This window comes from Acipenser ruthenus, chromosome 26, assembly GCF_902713425.1.
Source record: "Acipenser ruthenus chromosome 26, fAciRut3.2 maternal haplotype, whole genome shotgun sequence".
Lineage (NCBI taxonomy): Eukaryota > Metazoa > Chordata > Actinopteri > Acipenseriformes > Acipenseridae > Acipenser > Acipenser ruthenus.
The window spans coordinates 25,848,270-25,875,027 of NC_081214.1; the positions used below are offsets into that span (position 1 = coordinate 25,848,270).

The 26,758-nt window shown below is 40.2% G+C and overlaps 1 protein-coding gene across 1 annotated transcript in view; it reads right to left on the minus strand.

Annotated features, from left to right (window-relative positions):
• Nucleotides 1-26,758, minus strand: part of LOC131701655 (ephrin-B1-like) — a 65,296-nt gene that overhangs the window by 7,669 nt on the left and 30,869 nt on the right. Inside the window, exons 2-3 of the mRNA XM_059000786.1 lie at nt 24,388-24,665; nt 2,946-3,038 (exon numbers count right to left, since the gene is read on the minus strand). Of these exons, the coding sequence (XP_058856769.1) occupies nt 2,946-3,038; nt 24,388-24,665 (371 nt within the window). The remainder of the gene's footprint in view (nt 1-2,945; nt 3,039-24,387; nt 24,666-26,758) is intronic.

Genomic DNA, 26,758 nt, shown 5'->3' on the forward strand with positions numbered 1-26,758 from the left:
GGATTTTCATCTCAAAGCACCACAGTAGCAATGTATTCAAACACATGAAGGACTGTGTGCTAGGGACAGCAACACATACTGCACCCATGCGCACCAGCATGGCTGTTTTTTCTTTATAATTTTGTTTGCGGAGAGCTGAAATAAAGTTTGCTCCCGAAAAAAACAATGTAATTTTTGTTTTCTTAGATTTTTAATGTTTGTTCTCGGATAATGACGGGAAATGGAAGGCCAAAAACGCTACATAATGAGTTGGAAACATTAAAAGGATATAAGTATTTGAACTTGGCTGAATAAGTGCTGCCACAAACATATCTTCTCCAGTCTGACTGCACGAATCCACAAAGCAAAGTACTCATTGTGCAAGGCACAGCATGTACTGTCTGCGACAGGAAAAGGCCTGAACTTCTAAAGAAAGCTAAAACTATACAAACTGATGTTAAGCTTTTCACAGAGCAATGGTTACAGCCAAGTCTCAACCAGGTGCTGATAACGGTGTGTAATTACAGCAAATATACTATCTATATATATCGCAATGGGAAGAACACACGGCACATTCCAATACGATATACACATTTTCCATGCAGGTTTGTCTCTATATATAAGAGATATGCTTTCTCCAAGGAAGGTACTTGAAAGTAAAGACCAGACAGTTTTCATTAAAGAGGGGGCAATATCTATCTATCTATATATATATATATATATATATGTATGTCCAGGGTATTAACTGTTTTAGGCATATTTACAAAGTTAATTTGAAAGTCCAATACTAAGAGGCTAATACAGCAATGATCAGTTTTGTATTTTTGATGTTAGTTTACACAGGATAGCTACCTCACAGACTGTTTGAGTGAAAGACACAATTCTTTAGTCCAGTGTCCCTGAACATCTGCAGGGCTACAAGGCTCAATGTTATTTTGAAAGCTTTGGAACAAAAAAAAACTTTAAAAGCTAACCAAACAACCATTTGTTAGTAAATGTGGCGCTTTTGTTAACAAAACAGTTGTTTTGCTTGACATACTGAAGTAATCAGCCTTTTGCAGTGTTTCTATTTATTTGTTAAATGACCTAATTTTACTACTGGTTCAATCTGCTTGTTTTAATTTTGAGGGTAATTATTATTATTTTTTTTTTGTGGGATGGTTGCTAAACAAGAAATGCGACTGCTGTGGTAACCAATATAAAAACACAACTTTTCTGTTGGTTTAATCAATCAGCAGCCTGTGCTACCAAACGCTAGCATTTCTAATCACTGTACAGCACCCGAAACATAACATTTTAAAATATCTATGAAGGTTTTCCATATCAGCAGATTTGCTGTTTGTCATTCATCTCCTTACATAACAAAGCAGCGACATCTAAAAGCATCAACTGGCAATCTCACTTGGTCTTTAAAGGACTGAGGTCAGCATTGTTTTTGACATGGTTGGAGATCAAAAGGAGATATGGAACCTTTATCAGTTTGCCACGACACTGCCTGCATGTTACGTCATTTTCCCAGCACAAAGAAATACTCTGAGAATTATTTTTAAAACAAACATTTTGTCACTCACTTGTATTTACACTCGTTGGAGCGGGACAGACAACCCGGGCTAATAATTACCCGGCTTTCATATCTGAATAAACGAAGAGGTCCGGGGTTATCAGCCGCTTTCAGATAACTGACAATGTTATCTGCTGTTCTGCTCTCCGGTCAGACCAGGTGTGCAATTTAAAGCCTTTTGGTTTCTGTTTGGGCCATCCTTGAGAATGCGTGTGCGCAGCTAGATTGTGAAGGCAGGATGCTAGCGTGACTCTGATCTACAGAATCCTCTCTGGGATTAGGGAGGGCCGTCTGTTAGGATGAGTCTGATTCCCAGCACTTCTGGCAGTCGATGGAATCATCATATTCCTACATACAGTCCGATATCGCAACCCCTCCATATCTCATCCACACAACATACACAAATGTGTCAGCCTGGCTCTGGAGTCTGTTCTGAACAGTTCTAAATAGATAGAAATTTTACAACTGAAGCTTTTGTTTCTTTGCGATCAGAGACAGCACATTATATCAGCCTCCTGAGTGCCGTTTCCATATCATTTATTTCCTGCCGGATGACAATGATGAGGGATATAGTCAAGGATTAGCACACAAACACCCCCTCCTCTCTCCGCCCTACAGATTTCTATTGACTTCAATAGCAGCTCTTGGTAATATCCCCTGCTTCCAAGCACCACTACAGGCCTGCTTGGCAATCAGAGATGAGAGAATGCTGAATGAGGGGTTGTGTAATTTAAAGTGAAGCCTGGACCTGCTCTGTCTCCCAACACTCCAGCATGAAGAGTGTGTGTGTGAGGTAACGGTGCTGGGGGGTCTGCTCTGTTAACAGAAGTGCTGTCTATTTCTGTTTCTTTTTTTGTAATATGAAACAGACGGGTCCCATCTGTCTGGTGAATCATAAAAAAAAAAAACACAGAAACTTAAATAAAATGTTGGATCCCTACCTTTACCTTGAAGGACACTTCCCTACTCATATACAATTAAAAAATGAAATCCAAAGCTTTTACTGTGGGTGCTTATAAATAGAATACAAAGTAATGTCTGAAATATTTTATGAGCTATGATGTCATCCAGTGGGCCATTTTCCATATCCTACTATTGGCTGCCGAGTATCCACTATAAATCCCATGGCCAGGAGCAATTTAGATTATGAACAATCGGTTCAAGTGAAGCCACGGCTGTCCCACTTATCTGCAACACTTCCAGCCCCAGTCAGCGGCTTTTAAATATTGCAAGCACCTGCAGTAATGGAAAGCTTTTACCATGTAGCTGTATATGTCTGTTCACAGGTATTACTTTATGAAAATGATATATGGCTACCATAAAATTGGATTTTACTATACAAGCAACAAAAACAATCCAACCCTAGAGGTTTGTCTATTATTACTATATCAATAGAGTGGCTTACCTTGCCCAACTTTCATGATAATCTTCATTGAGCGAGTGTTGCAGACTCCGCCTTCTCTGTTCTCCAGTCCTTCTGCTGTCCCATTGGATGTAGCTGTAATGAAATAGTGTTCCCGTGTTAGTAAACTGAAATATCAAGACCACAGATCGATATTGTGACAGCGGTGGGGTTTGATACTGATAGTTTGAAAAGAGCACAAGCTATTTTCAAACTATCAGTATCCCCCCCCACCTCAAACCCCACTGCTTTCCCAGTCTCTATCTGAACCATGCACACAGTCTTATTAACTTATCCAGCCCCCTCCCCCCATTAAGTTGTTGCAGCTGAGTTCTCATTTAGGAAAGTGGTCACCTAATTAGATTGTACTCCATGAGAATCAAAGCTCTCTCTTTAAGCCAAGCCACTGCACAAAGGCTGGGAGCCATGAGAATAAAACTCTCCGTGCACATCCAGGGATAACGCAAGTGCCTTGAGTAGAATTGTTTGCTTGTTAACCCAACTTTACTCTTTCTATGCGACCCCCCCGCCCCCCAATCCCCACTCCCCAAGTATTCTTTAATCAAACTAGTTCATTTATTGCCATTTTCAAGGGCATTATCACTGAAACTGGTCTTTGAAGAAAAAAAGCATGTTTTACAAAAGACAAGAAGAGACATGGGAATTTCGATCCACAAGCAATTATTCTTGATTTTCAGGTTTATTAAGGCCGCTAGCTTAAAAAGAAAAAACAACAAAAAAAAAACACTTCAAGCATATCCCTGAAGCTCTTGCCTTTTTCCTTGACATGTTTAATTATGGGACATTGCACTGTGGCATGCTATTTCATCTAACAACAATGTTCTGTATCCTGTTTATACCACCCTAGGAAGATCAGATACAGCATAACACTGGCACCCAATGTTATCCACTATCTGCAAACCATGGCAATCCCAGATAGGCATCCTTATCCACCCTCCCATCACAAAGAACAGAAAGTTTAGTAAAGCTCCACCTGAAGTTGATTAAGTGAAGCAGATTTGTACTGTAAGCGGATGAAAATTCGTCAAACAGCAGACGCTATGTCTGCCACATGGACTGCTAACCAAAACATTTTTTCTGGTGTGGTTTCTATTCAAATGAGTTACTTTGGATTCGGATCAAACTGTCGTTTCCACGCTCGCTCGCACTGCATCGTGAAAGATGTCTGCTGTGTTTTGGAAACAGGAAGCTACTGGAACAGGCACTTCCTCCGCTTACATCAGGGAGTAAAATAAACATCGGGGATGAGGAGGAATGTTGGTATCCTCCTTGGAAAAGCATGTTATTAGTCGCCTAACATAGTATGATAATGAAACTGTCCGGCTGCAATACCAAGAGCCTAGCAGCCAGTGCTGAGAAGCTGTACCAGGTGCAAAACACATGGTGTAGGTTGCAACACATCAGCACTAAACAAACACTTTGCAAAGAGCTCATCCCTCATAGCAGGACTGACCTGGAAGGACAGGTTCTGTGGGGCTCCCCACTCACATGCTTAATGAACCAGTAAAGTGGCATGCATGGTTAAGAATGAACACATTTTACCACGCAATCAACTCCCAAGGTGGAGTCACTTGTTGGACTCCTATTTTAGGGTTACACTTCCTTGCACAGACCAAGGTGGCTGCCTTTTATCCCCAAGTTATTTAATTCCAAGAAACAAAACAACTACCTGCAGTACCCAAATGCAGGGTGAAAGTAAAAGAGACAGATTCTCCTTCGCTGGTTTGACGAAGCAATAAAAGCTAAATATGTAATACAGTGGTCATGTGCTGCCTCCCCAATATATATCGCATTTCTTTTTATTTCTTTGTAATTTTAAACCCTGTATACTCTATTATTGCCACTTCTTCTTGCAAAGCTACCTAGGGGAAGAAACATGAATAAAAGCAAATCGTTTTCAATCACTATGGCGGCAGCTGCAGAAGGAAAAAGTAAAAATCAATAGCCAAGAGCAATTACCCGAAGAACAAATCATGTTTTAGTTTGTCGAATGGACCCTTACGGTCTATTAGCAGGGAGGCGGGTGTTGAGTGGGAGTGGGTCTGCTGCCCGGGTGATGTCACCACTATTAAGATGCATCGTTCTGGGAAAGGTGCCAATCTTCGGCCGAGCTGCCATGCAAACAGTGAATGTGGCACGGTACTAGAAAGCAGCAGGACGATTCAAGATGACTCTATTGAATCAGACCTCTGTGGGCACGAAGGAGACTGAGGAGCCTTGTGTTGCATTGCTTTCATTTATTAGACATCATTGACTCTGCCAGTGCAGTCTGTTAATAAGAAATACAAAATAAATTCACAAATCTATCACGTCGTGCCTCCCCGCATTGCCACATTACAAATCGGACTCATTTCACATCTCATTTGGAAGTCTGCTTTTCAGGCGTTTGGGATCCCACTTGAAAATAAAAAAACAGTAATGGAGGCTTGCCAACCCCAAACTCTCAAATAGCCCCCTCTACCTCAGCACATTATTTTTGTTTGTTTTTGGCATTGGACATACTTGAAACGGCAATCCTTTCTTTATTTTTATCTTCAAGGGTAAAATAAATTAAATTATATTACATTGAAGTCAACCTGTCAAACTGGTCATCATCTGCACAGTTCTGTCAAGTGGAGAATTCTTGTCCCATCCACCCCCACCCTCACCATGCCCCTAAAGGCTAAGACATTTCTGTGAAGACCCACAAAGGCCAGCTTTGAACCAGCAGTCGTCTTTGACACAGGATATGAAGAAAGTCCAAGGGAGAAGTCAGCAGCATCCCATCTCTCCACACCTGCTGTCACCGGCCGTGCACAAAATATAAAGAAGATCCTGTGTCAAAAACAACAAGGGCAGAGGCTCCGAGATACCCGGTCTGCTGTGAGCCTGAGCCTGAGCAACACTGAGTTCCTTTTTTCACCTGGAAAAACAGCAGGACTCCGGGATCCCTCGTCATAAGGACAGGCTGTTAAGGGTCTTGATATTGCTCTTGTGACAAGGGGGACTCCACTGCTAGCGCATATGAATACCAATGGCATAAATACAAAAATAACTTATTAAATCGCTTTTTCTGAACTCGTTAATTTAATTTAACAGCTTGCAAGTATTCTTAACATTGTACGACACTTCTTTGTCTTCCAATTGCATATATCTGCATGTTATAAAATGCACACACAACTTGAGCAGAGTGTGATTCCAGCAGCTTTTCGCTTATTCCCTGGGGTGCGTAAAATATCTTCTTTGTTGTTTGATAAAGAATACTTCCAAGGGGATTGTTTTATGTCCTAGCATTTCATCCCCATCTGCTGTTGGTTGGCCTGTTAATTCTCCCCTTTGACCAATACCACTGCAATGTGGCCCCAGGGCCCAGAGCACTGTGTGGAAGGGCTGTTTGTACAACTCAGGCGGCATTATCAGGTGTCAGAAAATCAAATACACTTGGCTTTTAACTCTTTTCTGTTAATGATGGCTTTTGGCTAAGTACAGTAGCATCCCTTAAGGCAAACTACCCCCTTTATCACTCTCTGTAATTACCTATAACACAGCCCACAATGAATGGAAGCTTAGTAGTCTTGTTTCCATTTCGATCTGGTGGACCCTCAAGCTCTTTTCCACCGTGGCCCGCTTCACCCCACCACTTTAAATCCTCTTGTATTACCCCTGGCACGCTGCTACATTGAAGGAAATGTGGAGCTCTTGTAAAAGTTCAGACACTCACTTAACAGCTTGTTAGGCCTCAAACTACTGAAAACGACGCCCTGTAAAAGCCTTTGCCGACCTCAACAAGCAAGTATAGCTCCCCAATATAATGCAGAGTCTGTAAATGCGCGTAAAGTAGCGTGCGCTTCCACCCTAGCCCTCTTAGAAATGCACGTATATACAGGCAGATCGTTGTTATTACCATGTCTTGAATTACAATTTGTGGCTTGTCCCTTTTCGCATAATGCATGAATTTTTTTAAATATATGACAGTAAGTCAAACAATTCATTTTCCCCAAATGCTTTAAATACGTGCATTTATAGAGCAGTTAATCTGAATCTGCAAACATGTTGACTCCAGGCTGTGGGTTTGTTTTCTACTCAGTGGACCCACCCTGCGTGAAGCTGCAGCCTGCGTTCTTAGTCCAGAGCACATACTTAGATAATGACACCACGATTCGGTCTTCTTGGCTATTGAAAAAAAAAAATTAAAATAAACGTAAAACTATCTGCTGACATAATTTCCTGTGGTTTCTTCTAATTTGCATGCTTAATGGAAATATGAATCTCTCAAATACCCAAATGAATGTATTGATTTCAGATCAAGTTCGTCTCATTCTGTTTACATCTAGCAAGCAGAGAAAAATAAAAGGCATCTCTGTGAATATGATATGAATTATGGATAGAGTATTTTTTTTTTCTACTGTATCTAAGACACACCGTTTTCACCTTTGAAACAGAAGTGTCTCGAGACAGGCATGTATTTTTTTATTGCAGTTTTTCTGTGAAATTTGGAGACACATCTTTAAATGTCAAAGTCAGCTTTGAAAGGAAAGGGTTTCCTGCAAGGTGAATTCTGTTCTCCCTCTCTCTTAAAATGATTAATATCTGGATTACTGTACCGCTCTGCACTTCAAACCCAGGACATCGCTAATCCTCCTCAGGTGATCAGCAGTGAATTCTTAAATACTGTGAATGCTGGGGACCACACGGATAGCAGGTGAAAAACATAAACCGCAAACCGCAAAGACCAGCAGCTTTTATCACTTGCACTGATGTACTTTGTGATAAATATGTGCTTCACGTTGAGCTCCGCACATATTAATTTAAATTCCACACTTAAAGAGGTAATTGACGGCCACAATCACATTGGTTTTCACAGCTTTGCTGATTATGTTTATTTTTCCCCTATCACCGTAACTCCTGTTTTCATCGATTTGGCCTGCAAAAGTCAATAACGCAGTTTTAAAGTTTATTATCCTACTAACAACCCAATAAAACAAATGTGAACGTGTTGGGAAGATGCTGAAATTACATTGAAAGGGCAATATGTGAGTGTGAGTGTGTGTAAAACAAGAAACAGTGTTATCTATACATAGGATTCTCTGTGTGTCCAGTGCACAGCATAGATGTGGATTTTTGCATGTAACTTTCTGTTCTACAGCAGGTATCACAATAATTTGAAATAATAGAAACATTCTTGTTTGAAATGTAGTCTAACATAATGAATAGCTCCATTGATCTAAGAGAAACACAGCATAATAGCACAATTCTGACAGTTTGAAAACACGGTCCATAACACTCATCCCGTGTGTTACATGCAAAGGCTGAAATACACACCTGTGTTGCATTTTCCTGTTTAATTAAGTTGAATCCATTGGTGACCAACCATTTATTTTAAATAAAGATCATTAGTATAAAGGGCTTGGCAAACTCCTGTGAACAAGTTGCATAGGCACACAACAGCGAGCTAGCTATCAAATCCTTTTTGAAATTTCAATTTATCTGATAATAAAAAGTCTCAAAGCCAATGTGTACTTTTACAGATTTCCCGACTTCAAACTTCTGCAATTATCCTCAGCCATTGATGTCGGACATCAAAAAATGTAACCCCCATGTCTAAGCTAACACTTTTAAAACCCAACACTGATGTGTTTTTGATAGGATGCTTTTGAAATTCCAGAATACACTTTTTTTTTCCCCCAGAGGGCTTTGATGTGAAAAAAAAAAAGTAATCCATAGAGCGCTGCAGTACGGCTGGGCCACTTCTGTCAAAGAACATTCATTGTCAAACTGTCTGAACATAAACATAGCATTCCAGTTTAGTGGCAACAAGTCCTTTTGTGACCTATCCACCTGAACGGCCAGGCAAACAGTTTTGACAGCTACAAAGCAAACACCATTAAACAAATGCTGTGCGAAGTACCTGAGGTGCTGAGAGACAAGGCTATGCTGACTGAGTGGGAGTTCTGTCCTCTGGGCTAAACTTTCGGAGAAGCCCCGACAACAGGTACAGGCCAAACGCAGGAGGCTTTTTCTTTTTTAACAATTACACAATTGCATATTTTCAAATTGTTTGCATTCACTAATTCGTATTCATGTAACAGATCGTTGTTCTACTAATTTGTTGTTTGTATTTGTGTCTCTCTGAATCGCATGTTCTCCATTCGCTCCTGATGTTGTTTCTGTGCCACTTGCAAAAACCAGGCAATTTAACTAAATATAGCGACTGACACCCACTGGGGTCACTGTGTGTGGAAAGTGCACAAAGCACCCATAAAAAGGTACTCTGGTGGGCCAAACAAAGTCTTTGAACCCATTCGTTATTAGTATTTTTGTCTAGACGGGACTCAAGCTGTAAATCCATCCCACAGGAATGCAACTTGCAAAAACAAAAAAGATGGCCACTTGCTAAACTCAAAATTAAAATAAATACATAAATAAATAAATGAAATGAAAAAGATGTGGGATGCAAAGACACAGTGGATCAAATTTACAAGCTTTTCAGCTGCATATAAAAGGCCTGCCAAATGCTTTTTTTTTTTTTTTCCGGACACATTAAAACCTTGGCATCAAAATACTCCATAAACACTCGGATGAAAATCATTACAGCAGGGGAATAATCGAACGTAGAATGTATCGTACAGAGCAGCTTATGGTGATAGATTCTATTTTTTTTTTGTTGATCAGTGCTCATGTGCAGCAGCTAAAACTGATATGTCACAATAAAGACCCACAGTACATACAGAGCTCTCCTAAGCCCATCCATCTGCAAATACTGTTTGCAGGAAGAATATGTTATTCTGATCGAGCGGTGGCCTGCAGACGTGAGGTTCAGGAGGGGATTTTCCATTCCGTGGCTGCCCCATCAGATCAGAAACAGTTGTCCAATCTGCTGCCAAATTAAGCTGAGGGGTTAGTGCAGGGATTTTAGAGCTGCAGGAGATTAGGGCCGACTTCAGCTCCAACAATGATATTAAGGGCAACCTTTAAATCCTGAGAGCCAGCTGCACCATGGGAGCTGGGCGACTTAAACCGATGGGAGGGCGTATTAAAGTCCAATTCCATCCCCAATACGGAAGCAGAAAAAAGCCTTTGTACGGTTATTACAGTGCCCTTTGACAAAGGTGTTCTTCAATATCCTGTAGAGGCTTTAGCTACAGTAACAGGCATGTGGTAAAAAGAAGTATTGAAATAGATTTCAGTTCTTTAAGAGAAGAAAAAAAACAGTATGCAAATGTTAAATAAAACCTTTTGTTCTTAACAGTTCTGTTGGAACAAAACTCCCAGAAAGAGCCTTAGAGGGGTGCTTTTGTCCGCCCCCCGGCACTAAAGAAAACTGACACCAAAACCATTCCAGCCAGGAGGGACAGTGGAGATGCCGCTCCTTCCAAATGAACCTCCGCTGGCATCTCCATACCAACAGGGAGTATTTGATTTCCTTATGCGGCACAGCGAGAGTGTAAAGAAAGAACCCAGAGGGGCTGCTGGGACTGTTGACAGACTGCATTCTGGGAACAGACATTTGTTACAGCCCCATTCCTCACGGGTCACGGGTTCCAGTTTTGATAAGTAAAGCCAGAGACATTTCCAAAAAAGCTAAAACTTCTAAAGCTAAAAGTATTTTTATATTACCAAACTTTTTTTTAAGCTTTTCCTGGTCCAGTGTCCATTACACCACAGGGACAGATCATTCAAGATAAATGTCTGTTATTGAGTGTTTGGAATAAATCATTTAAATAACACAAACCTGTTTTTGACACCAGATATATTAGTGCATCAATCTGTTAGTGTGTCAGACAGATGCTTGCACATGTATGTAATTGTTAAAGTAGTTTGCTGATCTAATTCAATAACTAAAGTAAAATCATTAGTAGATAGATATTCAATCACATAAATGTAATTTTCTTCCAACACTTAGATCAATCCAGTAAGAGTTAATATAGGTCAACCATTAAAACTGGTTGTTTTGAAGTCTACCAGGGAAACCCATATATGATTTTAAAAGAGATAACCTTTCCAGAATCCAGCAAGATAACCTTGTACATATATGTACACATAAACAACAAACCAAAACAAACAGAAAACACCAGAATCATCAACCATCACACCAGAAACAGTGCAACAGTCACACACGGATCCTAAATACTGTACTTCCTTGGCTCCTGTCAAAGAAATGTCTTTCTAAAGTATTGCTGGTAAAAAGATTACACAAAAATAATCTTAACCCCTGGGACAGTACATCTGGCAATGTGTAAAATATGACATTAAATTGAGGCCTTTCAGGAGATGGTGGTTCCAATGAGGTTTATAAATTGCTTTTCTGTCTCTTAGTAGAATAATGTTTTTTTTGTTTGTTTTTTTTCTTAAACGGTATGAACAGTATTATTATGTTTTTTCTGGAATGAATGCAAAAAGGTTGCACACAAAAGGGCTGTTTTACACAAAACCCATTATTCACTATGTGTGCATACAGTATGACATTCCCTTTAGTCAAACTTCAAAGTCCAGAGGAATTTTGTTTCTTATTCCCCAACTAAATACTCTCTCTTCAAAATCCCCCCCCACCCCACCCACCCGCAAATTGGTTATCGAAAAATGCAGCAGAATATAATTAAGATTTAAAAGTAATGCTGCTTTACACATGTAATGCCATCCTTTGTATACTATATTGCCTGGAATGCTTGTAAGTTGCTAAGGTTACCTATGAACAGGGGTAGTAAATCATTAATTATGATGTTTGCTTATCTAAACAATGCCTCCAAGAGTTTGCTTGTGCACATATTGTATTTACAGTGTCTAATCAGCTTTTACACTTTAAACGTTCATGAATGGATTTGAAATTGATGAAATTAATGGCAATTTGCACCCCTGCTAGCAAATCGAAATTACACTTTTTTTTTTTTTTGCTCTGCTTGTACTTTGCGATTTCTTTCCCCTGCATTTACTCTATACACAGGTTACTTTCTTTACCGTTTTAAAGATTTCTCTGTGTTATTAAACACTGTTATGCTGCCCTTGTTGTTACTTGGTGTGCTTGATTGTTTTCATGTCCACAGCTTATATGTTTGGCTTCTATAGAGCATGGGCTCTTCTGAGAATCCCAGGTTTGTTCCACGTCCATTACATTTTATAAACGCCTTGCTGAATATCTTTGTGTTTGTTTCTGTGCATGCTTTCTAACGTATCAATGCACCAGTTTTTGTCCCCCAACAGAGGAAATGAGATGTTGTGCTCAGCTGTTGCTTCAAGTGTTGCATGAAGACATCAGTTTGCATAAAACAGGATCATGAAATTCAGTACGTCGCATCACCACGATGCTCAAAAAGATAAATGACATCTTGCCGTGTGCAACCGGTGCTAAAATTGAGATAATCAATCCCCCAGTCCACATTACTCTGATTCTCTGAACCCTTACAGCAAGTACATACAAAAGTTAGCAGGACAAGATTGCAAGTTAGTGCCAGATAGGAGACATTTCATCTACAAACGCCAGTGCTGTCTATAACTGCATGTGAAGCATTAAAAAAGCACACTATTATATCTTAGCTACACCCATTTCCTGCTTAGTTATTGAATTATGGACCATGTTTGTTAAAAGTATAGTGTGATGCTTTATTTTAACTACTTTTCACGTAATCAGTGTTTATATTACATTTTAAACCATACAAAACATAAACATTGTTGCTTGTTTAAGATCTGTGATACTGTGCTGAAGATGTGGGATTTGACATTTAAATTGGGACAAAGTGGTTTTGATGGCTAACACAATCAATGCCTTGATCTCAGGGGGGAGCCCATTGAATAAATTGACTTTGCTGATTTCCAAAGACAAATCGCAGGCACCTGGACTCAGCCCCTGACTATAACACTTATATTTTATTTATGTGAAAGTGATGGATACTGAACTGTGAAAAACTGTGTTTTAACTCGCGCTGTTTTAAAGTGACACCATCAATGTTGCATGAGAGTGACAGCAAACTGGACCAAACAAAAGAAATCCAATAGATGCCACTGGAATTTATAGATGGGCTCTGGCAGCTGAAATAGATTTCTGCAAAACAGTAACTGTGAACTAGTGATGGCATCTCCTCTGTGAATAAAGAAAGAAAGAAAGAAAGAAAGAAAGAAAGAAAGAAATTGCTATTCAGTTTGTTAGATGCATAGCATTACCGCACAATCTGAGATTTGTTTCCACGTCTAAAAGAGATTACCGTACAGCATATAATTTCAGATTTTCTGTTCAATTCACGCTCTGTATAACGCTGTTAAAACCTGTTAAAATTAACGCAATCTATGCAAATGATAAGTAAACTGTGACATGGACCGCATGACGCAAATAGCTCAGGTACTGATAAGCTTCGAGATCACACCATTTAACAGACTATAATCCCTACTGGCAGGTATACTATAGATTCAACAACCCCAAGCATTATAACATTGCATTTAGATTAACGTTGCTTATTTTCGATTTTTAAAAAACGCCTCTATTTATTTATTTATTTATTTATTTATTTATTTATTTTTAAGATGGTTTGTCACGTAACACAATTATAAGTATTATATGATTATGCCTTGGCTGGCCAAAAGCTTTCTTATTCAGGCAAACTGGAATCAATCCAAGTAATTAATCATACCTGTTACACTCAAATAGCCTTTTTTTTATATCAAAGAAACAGGCATTTGCGATTTGTGTATGAGTTGTAAGTATTTATTTGTAGCTAATTTTGGAAGCTTAATCCCCCCCCCATGTTCTGCAATCTGTAACAGGAACTGACACGTGTAGCTCATATTTTTGTAAAAGGAACCAGGATGTGGAATTTTATGGACTTTTATAATGGTAACTAATAAATCCACCAAGAATTTGACAGGCATTCACTCAGAATTCCCCACCTTAAAGCAGATACACTCAGCCAGTCTAAACAGACAACAGAAAAGAAAGAAATAGATATAAAAAATGTTTTTATAGAATAGCTGAGTTATCAGATCGTTGCAGTTTGCAGCCTGCCGAGAGGAACCCACTGAAACTGTTTATTGCATTCAGTACATTTTCCATTTGTAAAGGATTGTAAGCACAGCACACACTGGCCTAAGAAAGGCTGGAGTCCCACTGCTGTTTGCTCAGTCACTTAGTATGCTGTTTTGTGACCCCCTCAGAGTACCTTCTGAAAATGCATAAATACATAAATGATACCTTTTGAATAATTCTTGATAAACGGCAGCATTCCCGTTGAGGGAAGTGTTATTGCACACCAGTGCAATTCAGAAGCTGGGATAGTGAATGCGATCCCCAATAAACCTCGCTAAGACCTGTGAAGTCCCATTCTACATAAAGTGCGTGACGGCTCAGCAGTAATTTAAACCATTCCCTGTCATTTTAATGTAAGACATAACCTAAAAGGTCAGTCTTTTCCTGAAAGCTCAGCAGAAGAAGTAGCATATTAAAGCTTAAATGAATCATTATCTTTCTGTTATTCCCATCCTTGCGATTTTGAGGTCATTAGAATAAACTTATTTAACACTCTTCCTCTGCAAGTGTGGTTTCCAGCTCTACAGGGAAATGACATCATGCTCAGGGTTACCGTACAGGAAGTCCTCATGTTGGACAAGAGTAACACAGCATGTGGACTAATTAACTTCTCCTGCTGCTTGAGCAGACAGCAACGCAGTGCAATCCCTTTCGTCACTGAGAGCTACTGCTCCAGCACTGTGTTTTATTGCAGACCCTTCAGTATTAGAAACCCATCAAGGCTTGCTTTTCTTTTTTTTTATTCCATTACTACCCCTGGTTTCAAATGTTTAAATGATTTTATCGCCTAAAAGCCCTGTTAATCCCATTAACAGGGCAAACTCCAGGGAGAAATAAAATAGTAAAAAGCGTTCCGGTCCAGAGCGTGTGCGCAAAAGGTCCAAGACGTTTTCAATCCCGTCCTATTCCTAAAATGCTGACACTTTTATTTCCCTCACAAGCAAGGCAACACTGTACACACAGGGGTCTGCTGAAACACTCTCAAAATCCCACTGAGAAAACTACTGTTTGCAAGCAGACAAGATGTGATTGGGGTTTTAAAATAACTATTACGACACAGAGCGCTTCCTCCATCAACACCCTATACAGTGGGGATTAACAAAACTAGTCTGTTGGTGAGTTATGAAAGCTGCTGCCATAAAATGCATTTTCATCACAAAGCCGGTTTGTGCTGAAAGACGTGCACAAAAAAGAATAATTTGAAATGTGGTGCTGCAAGTTCTCGGTGTGATAGTACCTGTCTAGTAATTTGTTAAGCAGCATTTAGACTAGTGTAAAGCTCTCTGGAGCACAGCTGTGTGAAATGCCATTGTAGTGCATTGTATCCCACTTCAGGGCTTACTGATTCATTTGTTTTCTTCCCTAAACTGCAAGCATCCGGTTGAACTAATGTACTTGGCCATTTTAAATGCTTCAGTCACCCAGATATTGTACTGTGCCACTGTGCCAAATCACAGCTTGGTCTTGAATGTCCTCTGGGGATAGAATGTGTTCACAGGACCGGAGGCAGTCTGCTGTAATTGGGACTCAATTAGACCCGTTTGTACCAGCACTCTGGAAAGAGACTAGATCAAAGACCAGGCTCATTACACTGCATCTGAGAAAATGATCATTACATTTGAACATGCTTCACAGGACGTGCTGCAGCCCTTCTCCCAGGGGAGAGGGGCATTCTCAGCAGGATTTCAAAGAGGAGCTCACCCCTTCTGGGGCTTTAAATTACATCTCTGTACTAATAGAGTTATAATAAGTCTTTTTTATGGGTTTTTTTTCTCTCATTTTTTAGTATTCATTTAAAAGTGACACAAAAATATTTCTTAACACCCCCCCTTCCCCCCCGCGCCTTTTCCATCAGCACTGGTCTCCTCTCGCACCTCCTGGAACAGAGACAGTCTGCCTCCAACTGCATCAACAAAAAAAAACAGTCCCCTAATCCAAAATGAAGAAGATCTACCAATTTGCTGCATTCCCATCAAAAATGCTAGAGTTTAAATCAGGGCCAGCTCTGAGAACAGTGACAGGCCAAGGCTTAGTGCCGTGGAGTATTAAGCTGCCACCATCACGCCTGCACTCTCGATGCATGAAGAGCATCCTTGGGGAGATGCCTTCAAACTTGTTTACATGCTTGAGGTACAGAAGAGGCTGACTGATACTCTTAGGGGAGCCCTGTCGTGACACAGCACAAAACAAAACCTCAAGGGTGCCATATGGGAAAGCCCCAGAAGATTACAGAAGAGAGTTACAAACTGAGGCTTCAGTCATCGTAAGTATTCATAATAAAAAACAAGTCAACAAACTGTAAAAAAGTGAGAGTCGTATTCGTTTTCATTGGCATCACAAAGGGTTAAATCTTTAGAAGTAAAATAAGTGAAACCTAGTTATCAAGGAAAGCCGTCTCAGAAGCAGGGCAATTCGACTGTTGCATGAAAGCTGAACGGATTAACAGACCTGGCCTGGCTGCCGCTGTCACATTTGACATAGCTTACACACATGCAGTGGGGTGAGCTCTGCATTATTCTCTTATCTTCTGAAGGAAACGTCCATGCTTTAATAAATGGAGACAGCAGGTTTTGCAGGATTTCTGCCCTTCATTCATGCCCCTGCTGTGCTCCCTGCGATCTGAATGGATGAACGTTGATGGTTTTTCTCCCCGCTGGAGGGAAGGGGACAGAGGGATGCAAAGTCTGAACTTCTCCTTATCCTGTCTTTTATCTCCCTTAAGAGCTGCATTACAAGCATGAAATGTCAAAACATTTTTGCTGACTAGGCCCTTGCTAAGACCCCTGAGCTATGAAAGAGGTCAGTGTTAGATACAGATAAAAGGATCTGAGGCAGGGAAAACAATGGAAGTGCAAAACTTTTTTTTTTTCTTGCAAATACCTCTGGCACAAATGCTTCATGAAATTGATGTTTACAATTAAAAGTAAAAATCAAAAGCGTATGCTCGTCAGTCTCAATACGCCCAAATTAAAACTGTTGTTTCAAAAACATACAGTAAAAATGCTTCTTAATATACCCAAAACAGAGCTGTTACAGAATAAAGTATACTGCATTGGGAGAGAAGAATGAAAGAGGAAATACTTCAAACTTTTGGCTACAAGTGGATCTTGAAGCCCCCAGATTTCCTAATTGTTACACTTCACTTCATAAACATCCATCCCTCAAGCTGCCTCCTGTAACCAGCTGAATCACTACTAACGGGAATATAGACTGACCTCAGAGTGTTGCTGGTGTACTATGAAGTACTACAGTACATATTCATAAACACAGATTTACCAATATTTCACTGTGTCTGGGTTTGCAGACACTATAACAGCAAAGGACGGAACCATAACTTGAGGCGCAACCACAGTCTGCCATCTGCTACGAACACTAATAAAACTGGCTTTGAAATGTGCTGAAATGTGTGTGGGACGTCTGGTAAATGAGTTTACAAATGCACCAACCTATTTCACAGCAATGCAACTAGAATCAAAGTCTACTGTCCTGGTCTTCATTATAAACCAACAAACCCTGTAACCCTTTGACACTTTCAGCAGTCTTTCCTGACACTGTTTGTCCCTAATGTATTTTTTTTTTTCCAGTGGAAGACCACAATAAATCTTTTGCTTCTGAACAAGTGACACTGAATGCAATTAAATGGTTGATGTATATATTCAATTACATTGTTAAAATGTAGGAATTTCTCTGCCTCGAGGAATATGTGTCTAGACTTCCCAGTACTGTATCTTGTCTTAAGAACTATATTCACATTTGTATGCACGTTTTTCAGCAGAACCCACCAATTAGCATGTGTCATCACATTCCCACCCCACCCCCGCCTGTTTGTTTAATTGTGTTAAGCACGCAAGAGGAATATTAATCCAGCTTCTGACTGTTTTACAGAATCACAAAAATAAAATTTGTGCGGTTGTAAAGACATGTGCAGAAACACACAGAAGCACAGGCACACGCAGAATTCTTGCACTGTCACCATGCATACTTCGCTGCACATTGTAACAATCTTATACAAGCTGTGGCAGCTACTGCACTTTGTTTTTTTGGCTTAGCAACTATATTGGAAGTCTTATTTTATTATGTGTTCAAATCTATAATAATCTGCCATAAAAACAGTATGGGTAGGTTTTTTTTTTATCAAGCTGGGATGAGATGATACCAAGCTTTTTTTTTTCTTTTTTTTCCTTCGCTGTCATTTAGGGGAGCAATGCGGGCAACACTATCTAACATGCCAAGCCTCAAGATACACTCCCAATGAAATCATGTATTCATTTCAATGGATTTTAAACCCTTGCATCTGGGCTCTCTGTTGGATGAATCACTGCCACATCATTATTCTTATGAGAAAGCTGTCTCCAAGTGTCTCCATGTGGCTGAAATCAATTACTTCCAGTACATTCTATACTTTATGTAGGGGTGCATTCGCATCTCTTTATAGTAGAAGTGCCTATCCGATACTTAGTATGACACACTATAGCCCTCTTCCCTTTCGTCTATTTGTATTTATTTTTTGCTACTAAAAGCTGTACTGTCCCTTTAACTTGGCCGCTGTTTTTAATTTACTGTAAACATGCGTATTCCCATAAATACGACACAGCATTTTTTTGCCACAACATCCTCTTCTGAGAAAATCTGGCAACTACAAACTGCTTTAACAGTGATTCCATTCACGGAACTGTCAGTTCGGGATTACCATTTACAAGACAGACAAGACAAACACTGTAATCTTCTGGGCCCATTGGAAACACCAGTGCTGAATCAATTTTTCATTTCTGATCAGTAATCAATTCTTAAACGGGCAGAACGACAATATGCCTTTACCCATGGGACACACTTCGGTATGTTGCAGTGACTATACATATACACAACCGCTACTGCTGAACTACACTTTATCATTACAGAATATTTGCAATTGGAGGACCATCCCAGGTAACAGCAGCACCCCCTTCCTATTCTCACAAATCACTGGGAGAACATGGATCAATTTACCAATTCAAGCAGCTACAGTTGGGTCATCAGCACCATCCATTCATTTTACAGGGATCTAGAGCAACATAAGATTTTGTGCTTGCCAGACACAATGGTAAACATAATTGCTAGCTAGCTGCATGCAACTTTTTGGAAAATATGAGTTTTTTGGTTTAAGTGTTTTTTTTTTTTTTTTAAGGGTACAAGAAATGAAAGTAAGTGATATGTGTTCATGGAGATTGCTGTTAATGGTCTAGTTGAAAGTACATGGACCATTAAAAACTCAAACTGATGCCACGGAACCTGATTCCACAGTCAACAGAAGAATATCTAGACTCGTATTTTTTTGCGGAACCACAATTATTTCCATCTTTGGCTCATGATTCATGAAGCCTCATTTTTAATTTATTGATTTTTTTATTTTTATTTTGGCAAGCGTTCTCGCTCGCTGTAGTCGGGAGTTGCTGGCTAAAAAGTTAAATGTCCCCATAAAGCATTAAACAATCCCAGCTGACACGACAGTGCTGGTATCTCTTGCTGCTAGCCAGAGGGGGCGGAGGACCCAGTGTGCTCTCCAACTTGACGACCGAAGATGAAAAAATAACCCGACAGTTTTCATTCCTCCTTCGCGGTGGCAGTGTATGAGAAAGGTCCAAATGTTGTGGCTTGAGCTGCTGTGCTTCAAAGCCTGTGTTACATGGTCTAGATTGAAATCAGATGTTTTTGTTTTAATTTGACTGGCTCTTCAACTCCCACGTGCCACATAAGCCGCTGTGGAGGGGATGGAGGGAGGCCCGGCCCTGCACTCCCTCTCTCCAGACGGAGCAGTCCAATAACTGCACTTCCTACACACCTGAGATGGCCGTCACAGGACATTAACCCTCCCATGATCAAGAACTATTTTTTTTTTTCATAATTTTCCACTACATGCCTTTCCACTACATACCGTACAGACAGTAGAATCCTGACATGCTGTATGGGGGTTGTAGTGGGGGGGCTTCAGTTGTCGATGATGAATGACATAATTCTATGACTGCATTATACCTAAGATTAGAGTCAGCTGTTTGAAGATCTCCACACTACACAGTATCTCCACTTAGGTTTGCATTCCTGAGACTGCCTTGTATGCCGGCCAATTAAAGTGATGTGGCATTCATGGACGTGACAGAACCAGACATCTCACTCGACCCAAAAAACAATGGTCGACTTCAACCAGGGTGTGCAATGTGCTGTTTGAATACGTTCCACAGACCCATGTTTGTGGATAACATATTGCATGGCTTTTTAGACTTCCTACTGCTATTAATTATTTATGATCTTAAAAGGGCTGCTAAGCTGTTAACCAGAATCTGAAGCAACTGATTGAGGTAAAAGGTTTGGGTTTAAAGGAATTTAAAGGGAGGAGGCACTTTAAGGTACAGAACAGTTTTGAAAGGAGGGTGTCTTCAAAGTTTTAAAGTAGCAAAACCTTAAAAAAATCTAATGGAAACTACTTAGGGCTTTGACCTGTGTGCTCATTACAAGCTTAGCCAGTGATACAAAGCATCTGCAAATGTGTCCTGTTATAGAGGGGTGGGGGGTGGGGCGGAGTGCCAACAAAAGCATGAGGAGTGCTTGGTGTCGCCATGGTCCAGTGGCCCAGCCTCAGCATCTGGCTTGCCGACATTGTTCAGGGCTTTCGGCTGTCCTCTCCGGGTCACAGTTGCACCTCCGATGTTATGCTGGATGGCGCTCAACCAGTGAAACATTAGAGTCCATTGTAATCCAAATGCAGTGAGGTAGGAAAGAATAGCGTGTGTGGTCCTAAGGAACTATTACACTGCTTCTTAGCTACTCTTTTTAGTTATTAACTGCACAGGCAATATGTTGCTGGAATGATTTAGCAAACAAACTCCCTGAATGAGAGTCTGTTATAATAATGCACGTGGGTCCCTGTGTACGTGTTTCTTATAAAAGATTGAACAAGCAGCAGTAAAATGATGTTTTCTTTCAGCACAGCAGCTATTTAAAATAGTGCTTGTACGTGGAATACTTCATGCTAAGTGATGTCACATGTGTGGTGAGCTCAGAGAAATATACATTAGGAGTAAGTAATATCTGTGCTGAACAATGCACAATCTGATAAGCATTTTGTTGTAATGGACCTCTATTCCCTGGACTGGATTAAGATTGAATTAACCTTTACTGATATACTGTTATGCGACATTGTATTTATACAGTAGGAGGAACAAAGCCAGTTGGTTAGATTAACAATTTAGATTAATTCTTTGGCATTGCATGCATCTTTTAAAAATATGTTTTTATTATTTTTCAGTAATTACTGGAGGCAAGCTTTCAAAAAAATATTTGCAAAGCAGCCAAGAAAAAACGGCACATTTTACTATGCAAATCTCTGTAATTTGAGCTTGGCTGTCGGTCAGTGTAATCTTCTTACACCTACACTAACAAGACACTATAACTTCCTAAAACAGTCTTTACACTGCTGTTGGTACATTTTAATCTTCAGTGCTAGCTTGCACAATGCATGCACATTTAAAATGAGAACTTTTTTTGTTGCTTCTATTCCATTACAGAGCGTTGGCGGGCTATCAATTCAAGGTCTATTGATGTATCAAGCTTATTAGAGCTGTGAGCCCTTTATTTTATTTTGTCTTTGTTATGCTGACAGGCAAGCAGTCTTCCAGATCATAATTAGGTTGCTGGAACCGAAAGATAGATGGGTAGATGTTTTGGTGAGATTTTACTAAGATTAAAATATAATAATAATAGCAACATCTAATTAGTCCTTCATTCATCAGCTTTAACAGCAATCTCTTGTGAGTGTGATTCTGACAGCATGTTCAATGATGAATCTCTGACCTGGAAATCATGCAACTTCCGTATCCCACTCCCAAACCTCAGCAGTAAACTTCCATATCCCACTCCCAAACCTCAGCAGTAAACTCCCAGAGCAATACAGTTGCCTCAGAATCAAAGAAATCAATTGGATTCCGCCACCATGACTGGCAGCTGTCACCAGGCACCATCATTATCCCTGGCAGCCTTACAGGAAATCAACAGGCAAAACTCCAAAAGCAGATACGTGACTCACAGAGTAAGTAAAAAAGTCTGTGTCGGACAAGCCAACGCGTTAAACTAACTAACAAACAAAACAGCCACTGCTTTAAAATATAGGGCAGCAGAACCAGTACAAAGTGATGCATTCCAATAAGACAAGCTTCCTGAACATGAAATGCAGGTTCTGGTTTGTATTTGCTTTCGCGTGGTGGTCTCTCACTAAACAGTGCAGCGGCTAGTATTTCGACTGGAAGGTTATCAGTTCAATCTCCAGTCGAGGTTCACTGATCCTTGGAGCCAGTCTGAGATGAGCACACAGTGGGGGAGGGAGGGGGCAGGTATTTTCGGTGCAGGTATATGCTTTTTTTAATGGAGTACCGCAACAGTTTGCCATAGAATTCTGTGGAGCAACTTTGTAGAGCGGCACAATATCAGACTGCAGTCTCTTTTAAGTGTTATATTTTCCCATTTGTAATGCTAGGAGCAGCGCTGACAGTTAATGCACTCCTCAGTGGGACGCCTATCATTTTTGATCACATTTTGTAGACCTACTTGCGGTTGCATTCAGAGTGCTGCTGGTGGGAGTTTGAAGAAACATATAACATGTGGCACCTACTCTGCATCCAGATAATAAAGTCAGATCCAAAGAGCAGCCTCGGGGCAACTCGTTTCATTTGAACTTGATCAAAACAGTGCCTTAAGACAAGGAAACAATACTCTGTGCAAACATTACAGCCTAAACCTGACCCCCTAACTTCAGCTTTCAACAATATCAAGTGACGGCACATTTGTCATCATATTTTTACAATGCCCAAAATGAAACAATGCATGCCGATTTATGCAAACCCAAATGCTTAAAATCCAAATTGGCATGAAAAAAGTGACCAACTTATTAATAATTTAGACTGTACAAAACACTGAAGAAAATTTAAAAAAAACACCCCTACCGAACAGCCCCAGAAAACGATAGACAAAAGCAGCTTCATTTAATTATTCTTTGCATGACAGCCATACTACAGCAGATGCAAAGCAGTGGAGCTCTCACACTTACGTCCTCAAAGAATTTAGTGCCCTGAAAAGCCCTTTTAAAACCAGATAGGTCTTTAGGTCTGCTGTGACAAAGCAGTGGGCTAATGTTCTAAATGAATGATCCTGGCTTTGATTTCCAGAATACCTGAATTAGCAGAGTGATTTGCAACTCAAATTGAGGCACACAGCTAATCAGTCTCGAGGGACCTGAGACTCTCGTTCGTTGTCATTAAGTTGGTGGCACAGCATTAGCGGACCTTTTCCCCTTAAAATTCAATGGGCATATCATACCTTCTGCGATTCATTTGCACATGCTGTAATTAAGGGACCTTTGTTGTGGCAAGGACTGGGCAGATCGCTTATGAAAGCAGCATTCAGAGAATAAGCGCTTGCTGCTCTGGACAACTGCTACAGAAGCATCTGCATTTTGGACGGTTCAAGTAGTGCGGAAAACAATTCCATCAATAGCGATAAATATTTCAGTATCCCATAAGAAACAGGCTGAGGCTGCACTCCAGACAGTGCAACAAAAAAGCTCTGGAGACACGCAAATCATATTACACTGTACTGATCACGATGACACACTTCAGATCTAAAGGGTAGACATTACCAAGACAAGCCCCCAGCTTTATATTCTTGAAAACAACTGGCTGTATGCAGGTGACACAGCCAATGGAGAGGACTCAGTGATGTGCAACATAATAAATGAAGCCTGTTTGACTTGTGCTGACCTCTCTGCTGGTACGGTATGGTATTATTGCAGCTGACCGACCCTGACAGAAACGATTTCTCTAAGAAGAAAGAAGCAGCAGTCTTTAAAGCAATGACTCCCTTTATGGGAGCGGGGCAGTGGGGTTACGGTTAGGAGCAGTACGCATTCAGGACTTCTGCACTGAGGGACACACGCTGCAAGCTATACACACCTGCTCTCTTTTAAAGCAAGGTGCCCAAAGCATAATGCATTCTGCACAACAGATTCCATTAATTCAACATTTCATCCATGAAATAATGAAGCGTGGCAGCCATTGTATCCACTGCCGTTTCAATGCCCAAACCTCTAGCTCACATTCAAACTGTCCTAATTTATAATTATCAGCTGACACATTTTAGAGAGAATATACTTGAACTTATATTTAAATTTATCCTATGTGTGTTTTCCTCTGGATATCCAATAGGGGATGCTCTGCACACCACAGCCTTTAGGGGAAATATAATAATGCAACTGTATTACATTAAAATGAAATGTATTTCAGTTTTATTATGAAATTCTTAGAAAGCTTTAGCAGAAACTGGAACAGGTGTTGTCATTAGTTTAGCAGCAGGTGAACCAGCCTCGGGCAGCAACACTAGCCTCCAGCGTGAATAAAGAAACAAACAACTTACACGTGATGTAATAGTTTATATTCCTCTGGAACTCCAGGCCCATGTAGTTGGGGCTGAACTCCTGGAACTTGATGGTGAATTTGATGTCTTGCTCGGGTTTGTTGCACGTAACCAGCACATTGGGGTCCATGACTGTGCTGCAGGACTCTGCCTGCTCCTTCTTCACCAGGTACAGCTTGTAAAACTCATACGGCCGCCCCGCATCAGCCTTCGGGCAGATAATGTCTAGCTTGTCCCCGATCTCAGGGTAAATGACCAGGCCCTTTCCAGGCTGGAACCTGCAAGATACAAAGAGGGGTGAAGGTTTAGTCTGACGTTTGCTACAGGAACAGAAACAGTATTTTATATAAAAATAAAATAACAAATACAAAATGTCCTTCTGTCTATTGGACTAGTCACATGCAACTAGCTGTTTCTTACCCATCATTCCTGTACACTACCAGACGTCTTCTCTTACCATGAAAACCAGTCTATCACTCATGATGCTGTACTGTATCTAGGGTTATGCGTAAAACACAAAGGCTGTTCATCATTTTGTTCCTCATATATTAAAGTGTGAACAGAGAATATCTAAAAAATGTGTTGTGTTTAGTTACTAGGCCTCCCGCTGCCTAGGAAATTGCACATTTCAGAAGACTGCCTGATACCAGCAAGGCGCTATTACGATTCCCTCCACATAACTTGCTGAGTGTGCATAATTTACTAGACCCTTAATTGCTTCAAATTTAATTTAAATGCATGGCCTTCTCTTCAGAGTATCTGGTTCCAAGATGTAACGCAATACACGCCTGCCAGCATAAACCGACACAGGATACTGGTGTTTTGGTAGTCAAACTTTGATTGATGAACGAAATTAAGAAGGACAGTTTACCCAACGACTTAAACTAGGGATTAATTTGCGGTTTATGAAGCATGGGGCCCTTGAAGTTCACATCAAGAGAAAGAATCTTCCATTATGAAATGAACATAGCAATGGGCAATGGCATTAGGGCAGCAATAAAACATCTTGCACACCAATATAGACTCTTTAGCTCTTTGCAAATGTACCTCATTTTTCTTACTGGTGACATTTGCAAACAAATGTGCCAATTAAGGTACTTTTTTGGTAAATTAAACTAAATGAATATTATTTTTCCTCCTCGAGTTTACAGCAGACTCTTTTCTTTTAAAAATGTTTTGCTTCTGGAATTTCCAGGTCACGAGAGCTCAGGCTCCTTGGCTAAACAGTTATGTTACCGGCATGACTGATTTTTTTTTTTTATCACATCAACAACCATTCATTATACAGCATGAATAACATTTTAGTTTGACATGAAAAACAAGAAGTGTTGTTACATCTCACTATTAGATGAAGAAAATAATACCCGGCCAGATGTTATTGGGAAATCAGATCTTTTTCAGGCAAACCCTGCTTTCCTCCTGATTACCCTTAATTGCTGTGTTTTCAGGAGATACAGATGATGAAAAGATTGCCCTACAAATCAGATGGAAACCCATGCTTCACCTTTAAAATAATTTTGGTGCATTTCTCTCAAATTCACGATAGTATGCTCTAGTGCATTTTATTTAAGGATTTAAAATAGCTGTTTACCATTTGTACTTTATAATAAGTCTAGTTTTTGTAGGATAATACTTTGGCATTGTTTGAGTTCAGGTGATTCAAGCTGTCTCTGTATAATAACGATGTTTAAACAATCATCTGGGAAACAGGAGCATCTTTAATAATGGTGCGTTAGCAAGCTTGTGTGACCTGTGCCTCTAGGGATGTGGCTATTCTATACAAGACCCCGAAACACCTTCCATTTAAAAGGCTTCTAAAATGCCATTAATCACATCTGACGCCCGGTTACTGCTGCCAGGTCCGTCAAAGCAAGGCTTCATTTAAACGAAATCCTTCAATGTAAAAAAAACAGACTGCAATAATACATTTAAAAGGAGGAACTCAAATCTGTTTCCTATTTTCAGAAGTGTCAGAGATAAGATTTACGAGGCCCCAGTGAGGTATTTATTTGACGCTCCATCCTTGTGTTGTTCTGTCTGCTACAGAATCAAGGAAACCACCTGACTGTAACTTTCCTCAGTGTTTGTGATTCTCACGATCCTGTCCAGTGAGTTTAACATTACCAGCTGACACCACGGGACCTCATCCTCCGCTTTCCTAGATAATCTAAACTCAAAACTAATACTGTTGTAACATCATCGGCAGCAAAGTCGACAACATGCCACGTCTTTGCCAAGATCGCTAGCGCGTGTATCACTAATGAAAATAACTTTCTCTTCGCCCTGATTCACACACCTATTGCTGACAGGCACCAGTCTCCCACATCTAAAACAAAACGGGGCCGCCACTGGATAGCAATAAATACCTTAT